A 15,853-nucleotide genomic window follows, 5' to 3' on the forward strand; every position below is an offset into this window, starting at 1 on the left:
CTTCACGTGGTCTCCCTGTGTCTGCACCGAGTCCAAATCTCCCTCTTCCCATAGGGACACCAGTGGTGTTGGATCAGGGCTCACACTAAGGCCCTCATCTCACCTTGAGTACACCTATAAAGACCCTGTTTCCAATAAGGTCACATTGACGGGTACTGGGATGTCAACCTACCTATTCAGGACACAAGTCAACCCATAACGTTACACAGTCAAACACATGCAGTTCCTACCACCCCGGCAGCTCCTGTTTTAAAATTGTTGGTGGTTTACCTTGGTGGGTGCAGGTGATGCACTTTGAGTTGAATTGCTTTCCCTGCAGGTTGGGCGCCCATGGCTGCAGGGGCAGTTAACCCCACGTACCTTTAGGAGAGTTGATAGCTAACGCTTCATGCGTGCTTGCAGGTGGGGTGGGAGAGCAGCCGGGCTTTGCATGGGTGGCTGGTGGGTTCTTCAGAGGATCATTTTCTGATGCAGACCCTTCTTGACTGAGGAAAGAATGAGTTCATTTACTTATTCAGGTAACGGAATCGCCCCTGGAGATCCCGTCTCCTCAGTCACTCAGACTCTTGTTCCCACAAAGGTCATCACCACTGTCTAATTTCTTTAAAACCTCAGTTCGTTCAGCAAATGCCCACTGAGCACCTGCCGTGTGCTGGGCCCGGGCCAGGCCCTGGGGGCTCGGGGATGAGGCCTCACGGTCCCGGCCTCATAAGCATAAGGGTTCCGGCCTTGAGCCCCCTTCCAGGGCTGGAGGGTGGGTGGGGGGCGTTTCTGTCTGCGGAGCTCAGGGAGCACATCACAGCGGAGGGAGGCCGTCCAGGCAGAGATGCACCTGGCCACGGTGGGCGGGCTGGGACTCACGCTGAGCTCTAAAGTCTTCCGTGGACTGGCATCCCCACGCGTGGTGGTTGTGGACCGCATGGTGCATAGAGAGCTTTCCTGAACTGCCTGTCACCAGATAACTGTCCCACTTCCTGCAGGACCACAGCCGCTTCGTCAACTGTGTGCGGTTCTCTCCTGATGGGAACAGATTTGCCACAGCCGGGGCCGACGGTCAGGTGAGGGCTGGGGGTCCTGGAGGGAGGGGTTCGTCTCTCGGTCCTCTGCGATGGTTCAAAACAGGCAGACTTAGTAAAGCTGGTCTCGATGTACATACAGCTCCCTCCTTCCCCCTCCTGGGATGCAGCTCAGTTAAGGGGCTGTGTCCTCAAAGCATGGTAGACCCGTCTCTCCATCTCTCTCCTTTTAAAGGAGCTCAAAACTCATCTATTTTTTAGATTCTTTTTTGTAAGAGCCACAGTCTTGATGCCACCCTCTTTTTTTTTTTTTTTTTCAGTAGAGGGAAGGATTTTTTATTTATTTATTTTTGGCTGTGTTGGGTCTTCGTTTCGTGCGAGGGCTTTCTCTAGTTGCGGCAAGCGGGGGCCACTCTTCATCGCGGTGGATGCCACCCTCTTGATGGTGGAGCAGGGAGGAGTAGCAGGAGCTCATTTAGCGTGCTAACTGCTGGGCCTTCACACATGCACGCGTGATCCTCATCTATTTGTGTTTCCTGCAAGATCTACATCTATGACGGGAAGACGGGAGAGAAGGTGTGTGCACTGGGAGGAAGCAAGGCTCACGACGGTGGCATTTATGCTGTAAGTATGGGTCCGCATTCACAACTTGGTCTGTGGTTGTGGTCGGGCCGTGTCTGCGTTTATTGTCATCTGTACACACGTGTTAAAGTTGGAAGCTTGAGATGAGGGGTTAGAAGTGGGGGCAGTGGCAGAGACCTTCAGGGTCACATGGGACACGGTGACGTGGCCTGGAGAGGCCAGTGGCCAGGATGCTCGTCCTGTCCTTGCCCTGGTGTGTCCCACCACCTTCTGGGCCGTCCTCCCTGCTCAGAAATGGGGGCTGTGGACAAGCTGCTGTCTGAGTCTCTTCCCCCTCGAATGCTTGACCCATGACCACCGTTTGTTTGAGTAGATCAGCTGGAGTCCCGATAGCACCCAGTTGCTTTCTGCTTCCGGAGACAAAACCTCTAAAATTTGGGACATCAATGTGAACTCTGTTGTCAACACATTTACCATGGGCTCCAACGTTCTGGACCAGCAGCTGGGCTGCTTGTGGCAGAAGGACCACCTCCTCAGCATCTCCCTATCCGGCTACATCAATTACCTGGACAAAAACAACCCCAGCAAACCTCTGCGGGTCATCAAGGTACGGCCGGGCTGTGGAGCTGCTGTGTGTGCAGGGGCTGGCTGGAGGGGAGGTGGGCGTCCGGCCAGAGGTAGGGAAACTGCGGTGAGGTGAGGCCCAGTAGAATGGCAGGATGCTGGTTGTTTTGGGGATGTGAGTTTAGCAGAGGTGGGAGGCCAGATGCCACGTTCCCCTTGAGCTACTGTAAAGCTGGATGCTCGGGGCCTGGGGTTCAGGGCAGCAGCCCGCGCCCCTGCTGTCAGGGTTGTTTGTCTCGAGGGGATCAGCCTCCCCCGGTTAGGAGGCCACTGGCTGTGTCCGCTCGTGAGGCAGGACCAGGAAGATGCTGAAACCCAAGACGGGGCACGTCGTGGGGCATCACCGCAGACGTGGGTGGCCAGCAGGCCTTGGAGCTGGGCCTTGACAGTGTGCGGGGTTTGAACGTGGGAATGAGTGTGGGCAGGCACTTGTCGTCTGTGGTTGGAGCAGGGCAGGCATGAGGGAGTGGTGGGGAGTGGGAGGAAATGGACTTGGACAAGTCGGTGGAGCCCGAGGTGCAGAGGCCCCAGGTTTGGGCAGCAGGGAGTGATTGAGGGCTGGGAGGACCCCGTTCCTGCCTCCCGTCCTCGTCACCCAGGACGGCTCCCTCAAGGTTGGCTGATCACCAGGGTCTGCCCTGAGTGTCCCCTCCAGTGGGGACTGTTCCTTGCCCCTCCTTCAGCCCCGGAATTTTTGGCCTCAGGAAATCGCAGCCAGACGAGAAGCTCCTGTGTCCTGGGGCCCTGCTTGGGCACTGCCCATTGCAGACCTGCTTCTGCTGGAGGGTGGGCTGCGGTGGGAACTCGGGGTCGGCCTCGCCTGCTCTGTCACCCTGGATGAGCTGTGCCCTCAAGGGAGGGGTTTCCATAGCCCAGCTCCACGCTGCACCCCGTCCTGGCAGCTGAGCCTCCTGGGGCCAAACCCCAGGGCTTCCTTACACCCTGCTCGCTCAGCTGCTTCAGGGCTGTGCAGACAGGCTCTGGGAGACGGCTGGGCCCTGTGGGGTTGGTGTTGGCCAGCCTGGGACTGTTCCCCTCAGGCCCAGTGAGGGCCAGCTGCCCGGCCCTGCAGTGCTTTGTACATCCCATCCCACAGTCTCTGAGGTCACGGCCCTTGTGGACTCAGTGTACAGATGACCTTGCCCAAAGGAAGGGGCCAAGCCTGGCCGTCTGCCCCCTTAACCCTGTGTGAATAGCTTGCGAGGCCCAGGTGGGCTCGGTGCCTGCTGCATCCCATTCAGGTGGGGCGTTGCTGACGGGAAGGGCTGATCCAGAACAACAGCTGCTTCGGCCCTCAGTGCTGGCCCTGCACCCTCTGCTTCCACAGAGGTTTATCTGACTTGGCCCTGAGGATGGGGCCATTGGGGCCACTTGCTCCACAGGCTTCCAGCCCAGTGTGATGAGTGTAAAGTGAAGGTGTGTACATCCTGGCACAGAGCCCAGGGGAGCTGGGAGGGGTCCCCGACACAGTCACTTCTCTGGGCCTCCATGCGATGGGGAGAAATTGCTGGAGAGAGTCAGGCGTTCCTGTCTACCTACTTCCTCTGCCCAGAAGAGCAGCTTCCCGTGAGCCGCCCTGATGCTGGGCTCGGGTGGCTGTCCCAGGCATCGCCCCATGTCTGCTGGCGCCCTGGGAGTGATGGAGACCTGGGCCTGACTGCTCCTGCTGATGTCACTGTCGCCGACAGCACAGGCACTACCAGCCAGGCTCCTGTCCCCCGCCCCAGGTCAGCTCAGGAACCTCTTGGGCGTTTACAGTTGTCAGAGAAACCATCCCAGCCCTCCTGCCGCACGTATGTGAGTCCCAAGCAGTGTTTGGTGCTAATGTCGGGCTGTGAGTGAGCCCAAGAACAAGCTGGAGTTAGAAGAAACTAGTTGGAATAGCGGTTCTGAGCCCCGGCGCACGTTCAGATCACCAAAAAGGGCTTGATGCCTCTGTACAGGCCCAGTGGGTGCGGTCAGAGACCAAGACCGTAGGGATGGCTCTTAGGTGCCGGTACTTTTAAGACGCACCCAGGTGACCCTGCAGCTCAAGCTTGAAGGTGCATCAATCACCTGAGCCAATCAGCTTGTTAGAACACGGTAGGTGGGCGGCACCCTGGCACTCCGAGGGTTCATCTGTGGGATGCGGGAGAGCTCCATTTCTCACAAGTTCCCTGCGAGGCTGCTGCCCTAGACTGGGGGCGTGCACAAGTCACCAGGCATCTTGTTGAGCGCAGGTTCTCAGTCTCCAGGCTGCGTGGGGCGACGCTCACGGTGAGGCCAGCACTGGTCTGAGGACCATGCTTTTAAGTAGCAGGGCCAGTGGGTTGCTGCCCTGTGGAAAGGACTCGGGGTCTGTTCACTGGTTCTCCCGTCTCTGAGAACTGTGTGTACCTTTCTCTGAAGATACACACCACACCGTGGCAGCAGTCAGCAGAGCTCAGAGGGACCCGCCTGCCTCTGGTGAGGGGAAAGAACTATGATTAGACCAAACTTCCGGGTTGTTTCCATCCGAGGAGCAGTTACAGGGGAGCTTAAGTGCCTTTCTTGAAGCAGACAACTGGTTGTAGATGAGTGATCTGAGCCCACCATGTTGCCGGTCGGGGAAATTGTGGGGTCCCAGCCCTGGGACAGCCTGGGGGGGAAGGGGAGAGCTGGGAAAGAAGAATCCTCACGAGCCAGGGGCTGGAGCCGGAGCCGCAAGCTGTGCTTCTGGGTAGAGGACGAACCATTAGCAGCACCCGGGACCCCCTGGGCCTCCGAGTGGCCTGGGGGTCCCCCTGCCTGCTTGTGCAAGGGTTGGTCCCTCCAAGACTACTCCCGGTACTGTGCTTTCCCCCCGGGTAGGGGCTCACCCTCTGTGGCCGTTTCCTCCTTGTGTGGGAAGGGAGGGTAGCTGGGTCCGTCTGCACAGACCTGGCGCGCTGTTTGGGCTTCCACTAGACTCCCGTCCTCCACCCAGGTCGGGTTAAGTGCCTCGGTGGGGAGGGCTTGAAGGGTTTGTCAGGTGGTCGCTCAGCTTGGGGCTGTTTCGGGCCCACCGGGGCTGCGGCGTTGAGGGCTCTGCCTCCCCTCGCAGGGGCTTAGCCGGTGGAGAGCATTTGACAAGCCCAGGCTGGATGGCAAGTCCTGAGCACCCCCCACCTGTCTCCTCCACAGGGCCACAGCAAATCTATCCAGTGCCTGGCGGTGCATAAAAACGGCGGCAAGTCTTACATCTACTCTGGGAGCCACGACGGACACATTAATATCCTTTGACTCACAGCGCTGGCTCTGGGGCCCCTGGCAGGAGAGTCGGGAGTTTCCTGTTCCCACGGTGCCAGAGGCGAGGCCAGCCAGCTGGCAGCCGCAGGGCTCCTCTGACCGGTCTTGGCTGCTGGGAGGTGCCGTGTCCGTACTCGGGGCCTCCAGCTCCAGGCCACGGCCTTGACCTGATGGGTCACGTTGTGCGGCCTTAAATGGTTGCTGAACCTCCCTGAACTTGAGCTGCTTCTCCCCGTTTGTGACCTGGTGCCGGACTCGTCCTCTCACGAGCAGCAGCAGAAAACATGTGTTAGAATCCAAAGGGACCCAGAGCCTTTGGGGAGAGTCCCCTTATTTTAAAAATGGGGAGAGTGTAGCTCGGATGCCTCAAGTGCCTTCCCCAACGTTGCACCGCTCGGCGACGGCTGAGCTGGGCGGGAACCGAACCCCCGCTCCCCGGCGAGGGGCTTTGCAGTCCCTCTGAGACGTTCCCGGCAGCCCTCCCAACCTCCTCCTCCCAGGATGGCGAGCGTGGGAGGGGTCGTCTGAGGGGCCCGCCCCAGTGCGTGTGTCGTGGCCGCGAGAGAGGCCTGCCCTCGTGCAGCCTGGCTCCTGGTCCGCGGCTGCCCTGCCCCCTGGAGGGGCTGTTCCAGACCCCCTGCTTCTCCCACCTCCGCAGACCCGCCTGGTCTGTAGGGTTCCCTCCCTGGGAAGGTCTCCCTCAGCCCCGAGGGAGGAGGGCAGAGAAGTCACCCTCCACCCCGTCATACGTGACGAGATGGTACAGCGGAGGGTCTTGCCCAGCGTCCCCCCTCCTGGAACCGCTCCCTCCTCCCCACTCATGCCCACCCCCGATGTCCACGCACCGTGACGTTAACCTCCTGCGGTATCGATGGCTGGCGCTCCCTTCACAAGACCATGTCAGGCGTGGAATATACACGCAGCTTCCTGAGGGAACAGTCTTCGGTGCAAATGAGACTCTCATTTGTTGATGTAAAAAGAGAATCTCGTAACTTCAAACACCTCACACCTGAGCCCCTCGAGCTGACAGTCCACACGCTGGCCCCGCCCAGGTTGGTCAGCCCCAGGCCCATTTACCTCGTGGCACCTAGGTGGCCATCGGCTGAGCCACGGGGCACAGCCAGCCTCCTGCTGAGGGCCGTGGGCCGGACAGCAGGCTAGAAAGAGCCCGGGGAGGGGGGCTGTGTTTTGGCCCAGTTACGCAGGGTCCCAGGGAAAGGTAGCCCTTCTGAGCCCGCTCTCGGAGGCAGGAGCTGTGCCGTTCCACTGTTACAGGGCCGCGCAGTCCCGTGATCTGCCGGGTGCCTGTTCTGAAGACGGGCGGACTGTGTCTCACTGGGCGTGTGGGGTTGTAAATGGCCTACGGGCCCTCTGCCCAGAACGTCTGCTCCCTGAAATTCGGAGTTGGACGTGCACAAGGAGTCCCCCTCAGGCCCGGGACGAGGGCCTGGCTGCAGGCGCCCCGGGGGGCACGCGCCGCCTCCTGGACATCAGGCTCTTCCTTAACCCCTGCTCCACATTACTGGGATTCAGAGACGGGGGAGAACGACTCCTTCGCCGGGAAGGGCCACACGAACCAGGTGTCCAGGATGACCGTGGACGAGTGCGGGCAGCTGGTGAGCTGCAGCATGGATGACACGGTGCGGTACACCAACCTCACGCTGCGGGACTACAGGTGAGAGCTGCCCTGAGCCTCGGCGGATGAGAGGACCCGGGGCAGAGCCACGGCCTGGTCACGTGGTCACAGGGGCCCATTCACTGAGCCTTGGGGACGCCACCCTTGCCAGTTACGTGGAATTTTTCTCAATTTACCGTTTTCAAGAAGTCTTTTGCGTGTGCAGCTTTTTCTAGTTTGTGTTTTCATAGTTTTAACCAAAAGTAAAGGTGACACAATTTTCACCCATTAAAAGTACCAGGTTTTTTTAAATTTTAATTGCCCTGCAGAGGAGACTGGTTATGACTGTGGGCGGGTGGGGTCAGAGCTCAGTTTTGTCTGTACCGGGGAATGCCGGGGTCTCTAACTGGTGGATGTGGGCAGAAGCCAGGACAGGGCAGCTATGGGGGCGGCACTTGGCACAGATGCGTAGGAACAGGAAGTGATCCCTTCACTTCCTCTCGCCACCCCCTTCCCCTCATCCCAGCCCCCATCATGACTCCTCATCTCTCTCCCAGAGGCTGAGAGTCTTCCCTTACCCCCTCCTGTGTTTTAGCAAAGGCTCGTGCAGTAGAGATCAAGGTGGAATTTCCTTGAGTCACCCGAGTGCTGTGGTTCTGCAGTGAGTGTGTATTTACACCCACCCTGTGCCCCTGGAGACTGAAATAACAACTTCCTCCTCTCCACAGCGGACAGGGAGTCGTGAAACTGGACATCCAGCCGAAGTGCGTGGCTGTCGGCCCCGGGGGCTACACCGTGGTCGTGTGCATCGGTCAGGTACGGCTCCCACCCGGGCTTGATTTAGGCTGACGCTGCGCAGCGTCTGGTCCCCACGTCCCCTCTCACACGCGTTCAACCCCGTTTCTACTGAGCCCCGTTGGCATGTGCTGAGGGCTTCCCACGTGCTCACTGGATCCTCGGGAGTCCTATCAGGCATGGCGTCATCCCCACCTTACAGGTGAGGAAACCGAGGCACAGAGAGTAAGTTGCCCAAAGTCTGCGTCTGGCAAAAGGCTGAGCTGGGATTTGAACCTGGGCAGCCTGGTGAGAGCCTGCACTCGAGGGTCACACGCCCTGCACATCCCTCGCCCGTGAGGCCCACGAGAGAGGCACGGCCCAGGCAGCTCTGTCCATTCACATTCGAATCCCAGCCCTGCAGCCTTGGGGTGGTGTGGCTTCAGGCATTTTCCTCACCCTCTCTGAGCTTTAGTTTTCTCATCCCTCGCAGCTCACAGGGAGGATTATGAGGAAGTATGTGTCGGGCTCCTTGTACCATCTCCATGAGCGAAGAGGCTGATAGTGACCATGACTCCCTGAGGCCACGTGATGGGGGGTGGCGTGGAGGGCGGCTCCTCAGCACAGTGGGGTCTGGCGTTCAGCCCCGCAGCCTGGGTTCTCATTCAAGGCGGTAAGGTCTCTACACGCCGTCTCCTGGAATTTCTGGAACGAAGCACCCTTGACTGAGACCCAAGCCTGACCCACTTTATCCAGGATGCCGCTCTGCAGCAGACGCCATCTGTCAGCGGGCTGGGCATCCCAGCGTGCAGATCAGAGGAGGCAGGTGTGACGGAGCCCCCGCCCACTGGCACAAGTGACAGACCCACCGCCGAAAGCTGTCATTCAGATCCGCCACCCCTCCTCCGTTCTGGGAGCTTCAGTGCTTTGGGGAGAGTGGATTCCTGTGTGTCCCAGATAACACGAACCTCCTATCAAGCAGTTATTGCAGACAGCCTGGTAGTCAGCAGGGGCGCAAGAGGAATCGAGGGCTGTGAGCGCCTTAGCAAGTGGGGGAAAGACTGGACGAGGACCTTCTAGAAGGACGGGCGGGAAGGCTGCCGCTCCGTGGAGGGGGCTCCCCCAGCCTCGTGTCTGAGCACATGGCCTGTAGGTGAGAGGTGAGACCTTGGGCTCTGCGGGCCTGGCTCGGCCTCCCCCACTGGCCTCAGATTCCTGTCTGGAGCTGCGGTCGGGACAGGCTGTGTCCTCTGAGGCTCACGCTGGGCTCACGTGGGGAAGTTCAGGGAAGAGCCGCCTGGGGCTCTGCTCGGGAGGGGCTGGCGAGTGCAGGGTCCAACCCCCAGGTTCCAAGGAGTCCAGGGCCCACGGGATCCGGTGTGACGACTGTCCTGTGATGTGCTCTCTCTGCCCTGGTTCTCTAGGGCGTCCTGACCCAAACTCCCCGTGGCTGGCCATAGGGTCCGCAGAATGTCCTGGAGGGGCCCGCGATTTTAGGTCAGGGGACAGCCACGTTCAAGTGTTGCCTCTGAGGCAGATTTGGGCCAGTGCCCTCAGCCTTTCCCTGTCAGGGGTAGGTGGGCAAGTGCGCTCCCGGAGTCGGGCAGATGATGCAGGTGAATGTTGCTCAAGGTGCGTTTTCTGTAGCAAGTTTTAGGGAGGGTGCTGCCGCCCATCCGCCTGGTGTCTCTTTGCCTCTCCTACCCGACAGCACAGCCCGCAACGCACCCCGAGGGCGGGGAGGGGCCTGCTTGCCCTTGGGACAGCTGGTGGCTTGAGCAGGGATGCGATGGGGTGAAGCCAGAGCTGTCACAGAGAGAGGCTACCCTGTTGGGGACGGTCCAGTGAATTAGAACCAGGAGGGGGTAGCAAGGGGTGAGAGGGGGTGAGGACGGTGGAGGGTCACCGTGCCAGGTGGCCTTGGGCTGTGCGCCAGAGGGCGGAAGGCACACTGGCTGCCAGGGCGGGGCTTTGGGACCCCATGGCCCTGAGAGCTGCGGGGCTTGCATCTCATTTGCTCCTATACGCCGGGAGGTGACCCTGCCATCCCAGGGACACACTGCGCTTAGCAAGGCGCGTGGCTCCCACACGGTGGGCTGTAGCTGCCGTTTTTGTTTGCCTTTGCTAGGCACGGTGTTTGTTCTGAGCCCTGAATTCCGTCTCCATGACGTCTAGGCACTGCTGGGTTCTTACCCCTGGGAGGCCAAGGCTCAGATCAGTTCATGAGCCGGTGTGTGTGACCCATCCCATCCCCGCCACCCCGCCAACCCCCAGCAGCAGGGGGCTGAGCCGGGCCACCAGGGCGCCTCAGTGGGGCCTGCACACCCGGGAGCTCAGCCCCGTCCGCGGACCGTGTGCTGCCCTGTCAAGTAGGAGGGAGCCAAGGCAGGTGCTGGCTGGGAGGGGGCGAGGGGGCAGTGCGCTGGGTGCCTCCAGGCCACTTCGCCGTGAGCCGTCTGTCCTGTCCTCCCTTCCCTGCCGGGGCTGAGGGCTAGCGGAGAGCCTCGCAGCGCTGTTGCCTACCTGCTGTAGTCAGCACCTGGGGTTCCAGTTCCCTCCCAGCCGGTGGGGCGCCAGCCCTGTGTCCCCGGGCTGCGGGGACTCACGCACTGACACCATCAGTTTTTTCACACACCACGGGTCAGGGTCGCAAAGTGTGTTTTTTGGACCCGAGAAGCCAGAACTTGGAAGTCTAGCCTGTCCTGTTCATTTCCAGTGCCAGCTTATAGCTTCGCCACTTCCGAGGGCTGCGTCCTCTTGAACCCGTGAGAACTCGGCTCAGCAAAGATCATTTATTACACCCGATGTAGAGTTGGAGGAACTAAAGTTCAAGCGTCAGATGGCTTTCGACGAAGCCTGTGCGGGTGGCGATAACAGCACCATTCATATTGACAGACGAGGGAGAAACACCACAGGGCCGGGGCCAGTCCCACTTAGTGTGGCTGGAGCCTCAGCCTGGCCCCCAAAAGGTTGAAGATGGAGCCCAGCCCGGGCCTGGGCCGTGTGTCCCGGGGCCTCTCTCTAACGGCTGCCTGTGTGTTTCCCAGATCGTCCTGCTGAAGGATCAGAGGAAGTGCTTCAGCATCGACAGCCCCGGCTATGAGCCCGAGGTAGTGGCTGTGCACCCGGGCGGTGAGACGGTGGCCATCGGGGGTGCGGTAAGGCCCTGTCCCCACGCCCTCCACCCGGGGGTGTGTGGCCGCGCTGGGGGCGCCGTGAGCTGTGTGGGTGCCGGGCTGCCTCAGGGCAGGAGGGATGGCGGCAGGAACCAGCTGGGGTGCCTCCTGCCGCCCAAGTGAGAGCCTCCCTGGGCTGCCCTGCGAGGCCACCCTCCCCCCAGGCTGCCAGCCCCTGGTGACACAGCAGCCTCCCGGGAGACCAAGGGTCCCGGGCAGTGAGGCAGGCTCTGCTGGGGTGCGGGCACAGGGCAGGGATGCCTCGGCCTGGGGAGCTCGTGGCTGCAGCACATGGAAAGGGAGTTGCGTCCCGAGCCGGGCTCGCTGGGCTCGGGGAGGCGACAGGAGATTCTTCACACCCGTGAAGTGGAGTGCCAGCCTGAGGGTTTCAGTTCCCCTTGAGTGTGACTCCCTGTTGCCCGCCTCCTGGCGGCTCCTCTGTCCCCTGCTCTTTCCCCTCATTCCTGGCCCCTGAGGAGAGGTGCCTGGACCCTACGAGGATGGGGAGTTTGCTAGGAGCCAGGCTCGACAGAGCAGGGAGAGGAGCCTGGTGCCTGAGGGCACCTGCCGGATGTGGGGTACAGGGCACGGGGCAGATGGCTCCGGCCGAGGACAGTCAGGGCAGATGAGGGGCCCTTGTTGGAGAGCTAACTCGTGTACAGGTGCTTCTCAGAGCTTGGCCTGTGGACGCCTGCGCTGGAACTTGAGTTTTTGTGGAAAAGGCAGACTCGTGAGCCCCCAACACGCAGAATCACAATCGGGGGGTTCTGCGTTTTAATGTAATTTTAATGTAATAATTAAACTTATTTTAATATAACTCTGCCCACTGTGCTTGTGCAACCACGAGAGCTGCTGCAGGGTTGTAGGAGTTGCCCTCTGGTGCCAGGGGGACAAAGGAGCAGCTCTCCTGGCACAGGAGCCAGCACGTGGGCAGGTGGCCGAGCCGGGGCAGCAGTTAGGAGGAAAGGCGCTGCTTCTTACTGATGCCCTGGCGCCTCCCTCCAAAAAGAAGGGCGTTGGGGGAGTGTGTGTGTGTGTGTGTGCGCGCGCGCGTGCACGCACCCACGTGTCAGGGGAGTGACCCACTGCCCCTCTGTCCTCCCACAGGATGGGAACGTCCGCCTATACTCCATCCTGGGCACCACGCTGAAGGACGAGGGCAAGCTCCTGGAGGCCAAGGGCCCTGTGACGGACCTGGCGTATTCCCACGACGGCGCCTTCCTCGCCGTGTGCGACGCCAGCAAAGTGGTCACGGTCTTCAGCATCGCTGACGGCTACTCGGTGAGTGGGCAGGCCCCCTCCCTGTCTCCACGCTGGGCAGCGCAGACGGCTGGAGGGGGCCGTGGCCTCTCTCCCCTGTCGTCACCGACCGGGCGGGTGCACAGGACACGCGGCTTCGTTGCTCCTAGAGCGTGAATGACGTGGGAAAAGGAGACTTTCCCTGCTGTCCCACAGTTTGTGGGCCCGAGACAGAACAGGTACCAAAAAGTTAGGGGCCTGGGCGGCAGCAAGGCTGCTGTGAAATCGGGCTGGTTGGTTCACCTGGGTGGCCTGGTTCAGTGACTTCTGGAACCTTATTTTTCTCCTCCGTCAAAAGGCTTAGGCTAGATTTTTTTTTTTTTCCTTGAATCTCACTGCTGCTTAAAGTCCTATAAAGTGTGAGCGCTGGTCGTCCGGATGTGGCCTTGCACTCGGGGGCGGGGGGGGGGTTCCCTAGCGGTGGATGGGTGAGAGAGGGGACCCGGTTGCCGAGGCCCTGGAAGCTCATCCCACTCTGAGCAGGACAGCCAAGGACACTGTCGTGTGAGGTGTGAGAGTGCCCATGGGTCACCAGCCAACCCTGCTGGGCAGTGTTAGTCCCATTTCACAAACAAGACTGCACTCTGGAGGGATTCGGTCACCCGCTGGGTGTGACTGGACCACAGGGCACGGGGCAGATGGAGGCTCCTCCAGTCCCTCCCATGGAGTCAGCCTGGCCCCCTCCCCTCAACCTCCAACACTTAGGACAGTTTTGACATCTACAGCAGAGTCAAAAGAATTTACCACCTAGATTCTACCGTTACCATTTTACTATGTCACATTATCCATCTAGTAATCTAATTTTTTAGTACATTTAAAGTAAATTACAGGTATCTGTATAATATATCAGCCTATGTATTATTAACTAGAGCTCAGTAGTTTTATCTTCGGCTGTAAAATTTACATATAATGAGGGATGAGTGGGAACGTTAAGTATACACCAGCGCTGTGCGTATGCCTGCACCTGCACATACGCCCACACCTCCATCAACATAAAGAACATTTCACGTCCCAGGAGGTTCCCTTCCACCTCAGTATCACATTTATCAGATTCTGCATTTATCACACTTTAAGCGATTTCATTTGCATATAGCAAGCCTCGTTTACAGCATGCTAAGTAATCTGCAGAGTAGAATCAACAAAAGATGGAAGAGGCAACCTTGAAGAAGAAAATCATGGTTAATATAGGGATTAAGAACAAGATGGAATGCTCTGAAGTAAAAGCGTTCCTAAAGCTTTAGTAGAAAGCGTTATTTTTGGTCATGTCGCCCCCCCTGGGTAAGACAGTGGCTCGAGGCTGGGACATGCGGTAGACACATGCTCCTGTAGACAAGTCTGCCTGCCTGCAGGCCACACCCACCCCACCCAGGCTCCAGGGTGAGGGCGCGTGTCTGGGCAGCCCCCTCCTCCGTCCGCACATGCACAGAGCTCTGTCCACACCAGGCAAGACCCTCTCGTACCTCCTATTCTTGCACTTCTCTCTGTCCCCTCCCTAGGCTGAGAGCTCTGTGCAGGCGAATGGGCACATCTGGCCCATGTGATAGATGCTATGAGGGCAGCCCTGGAGTCCCGGGTCCTGGGGGGCACGGTGGCTACTGTTTGATCTTGGGCTGCCCCTTTCTGTGCCTTCAAGCAGTGGGCACCCTGGGGTAGTTACAAGGAGTCAGTGAGTTGGTGAGAGTTTCAGAAGCCAGGCATAGAGAAAGCGTTTCATGAGCACTGGCCCTCGTGAAGGTTAGGTGACATGATGCCCACTCACTCTGGCCTGAACCCTGACCTACCACCTATTTTTAATCTGCATCCAGGAGAACAACGTTTTCTATGGACACCACGCAAAGATCGTCTGCCTGGCCTGGTCTCCAGACAACGAGCACTTCGCCTCGGGCGGCATGGACATGATGGTGTATGTGTGGACCCTAAGCGACCCTGAGACCAGGGTCAAGATCCAAGGTGATTCACGCACCCTCCTCGGCTCCCCAGGCAGCTCTGGAGAGGTGTCCCCAGGGCTCGAGGGTCCCTTGTGTGCTTCAGGGAGGTGGCCTCATGGAGGCCTGGCGCTCCAGCAAACATCAGCTCTGCTGGTCTGGGCAGAGGACGCCCATGTGCCCAGCGTGAAAGCAGGTGGTCTCAGTACCTGGGACACACACTGAGTAAAAGGGTTTTCCTGGCATCTCCTTTGTCTTAGTCTGTTCGGGCCTCTGTCACAAAATACCCCAGACTAGGCAGCTTCTAAAGCACAGAAGTCTACTGTTCACAGTTGCGGAGGCTGAAGTCGAGGATTGGGTGTCATCTCGGCCGGGAAAGGGTCCTCTTCCGGGTCACAGACTTCTCACCAAGTGTCCTCACGTGGTGGGAGGGGCCTCTTGTATAAGAGCGCTCATGCCACTTGTGACCTAGGCTCCTCCCGAAGGCCCCACCTCCTACACCACCGCCTTGGACGTTAGATTTCTAATTTAGGAATTCTGGGGAGACAGACATTCAGACTGTAATACCTGATTTCTCCCACCCACCCCACCCCCCTTCAATATAAACTCATAACTGGGTTCTCACTCTAGGACAGTAGTGTCCAATAGAAGTATAACAAGAACCACACGTGGACTTGACATTTTCCTAGCAGCCACATTTAAAACAGAAACAGGTGAAATTATTAATAGTAAATTTTATTTAACCCAACATATTTCCACATGTGGCAGTAGCTCACTTCAGGGGCACTGTAGTCACATGTGGCTCGTGGCCCTGGGGGGAACCCTACCATCCAGGGTGGATCTCAGATCTCCTGTTCCCGTGTCACCACCTCACATGGGCTCTGGTCCCTTTCCATCCATTCTTTACCTGGCAGGCAGCCTTTTGTCTTGAATGTAAGTGGGATCCTTTCCTACTCAAAAATTGTTCTGTGTCAACCCCACAGAGCTTTTTACCATGCCCAGCAGGGAGAGGGAGGGGACCAGCAAGCTGACCCCAAGTGGGTGGGTAGGCGGTTGGTCGAGGACGGAGGCAGGGACAGAGCAGACTCAGATGGGCCATCCTGGTCTCCACAGAAAGCAGCAGTTTTGTAGTAAGACTCGAGCAAGTTCAAGAGGCAGCAAGAGCTCGCAGGGTGGAGGGTGGAAAGTCCAGTCCTTGTCTGGGCCGTGGGGTCACAGGTCACTGGACGTGCATTGGCCTGAGGTCGGGCTGTTGTGTGCACAGGTACCCCAGCCTTGTGTTTCTCAGCGTTTTATTCCTCATCTCCCCATTTTAACACCACAGATACAGTGTGCACTGTTTGTGTATTGTCTGTATATTGTTGCTTTATGCATAGAAAGACTTGTTCACTCCCCTGGGGGGAGGGGCAGTTTTGCCTCCAAGGGCCGTTTGTGGTCGTCAGGACTGTGCTGGCGCCTGGGAGCTGCAGCCAGGATCTCTGCTGATCAGGGAGTGTCAGTGGTGGGGGGCTGAGAACACCTGCTTCCCCTCCCATTACCCAGACGCTCCCCACTGAGAAGAGGAAAGGGGTCTGGTTGACCAGGATCCTGTTGGGT

The 15,853-nt window shown here is 58.9% G+C and overlaps 1 protein-coding gene across 1 annotated transcript in view; it reads left to right on the forward strand.

Moving 5' to 3' along the window:
* The window catches only part of WDR1 (WD repeat domain 1), a 39,608-nt gene that overhangs the window by 23,265 nt on the left and 490 nt on the right, over nucleotides 1-15,853 (forward strand). Inside the window, exons 6-14 of the mRNA XM_068543226.1 lie at nucleotides 981-1,058; nucleotides 1,560-1,640; nucleotides 1,972-2,205; nucleotides 5,364-5,451; nucleotides 6,987-7,143; nucleotides 7,812-7,899; nucleotides 10,905-11,015; nucleotides 12,141-12,314; nucleotides 14,138-14,282. Of these exons, the coding sequence (XP_068399327.1) occupies nucleotides 981-1,058; nucleotides 1,560-1,640; nucleotides 1,972-2,205; nucleotides 5,364-5,451; nucleotides 6,987-7,143; nucleotides 7,812-7,899; nucleotides 10,905-11,015; nucleotides 12,141-12,314; nucleotides 14,138-14,282 (1,156 nt within the window). The remainder of the gene's footprint in view (nucleotides 1-980; nucleotides 1,059-1,559; nucleotides 1,641-1,971; nucleotides 2,206-5,363; nucleotides 5,452-6,986; nucleotides 7,144-7,811; nucleotides 7,900-10,904; nucleotides 11,016-12,140; nucleotides 12,315-14,137; nucleotides 14,283-15,853) is intronic.

Source organism: Eschrichtius robustus, chromosome 4 (assembly GCF_028021215.1).
Source record: "Eschrichtius robustus isolate mEscRob2 chromosome 4, mEscRob2.pri, whole genome shotgun sequence".
In the NCBI taxonomy this organism is placed as follows: Eukaryota; Metazoa; Chordata; class Mammalia; order Artiodactyla; family Eschrichtiidae; genus Eschrichtius; species Eschrichtius robustus.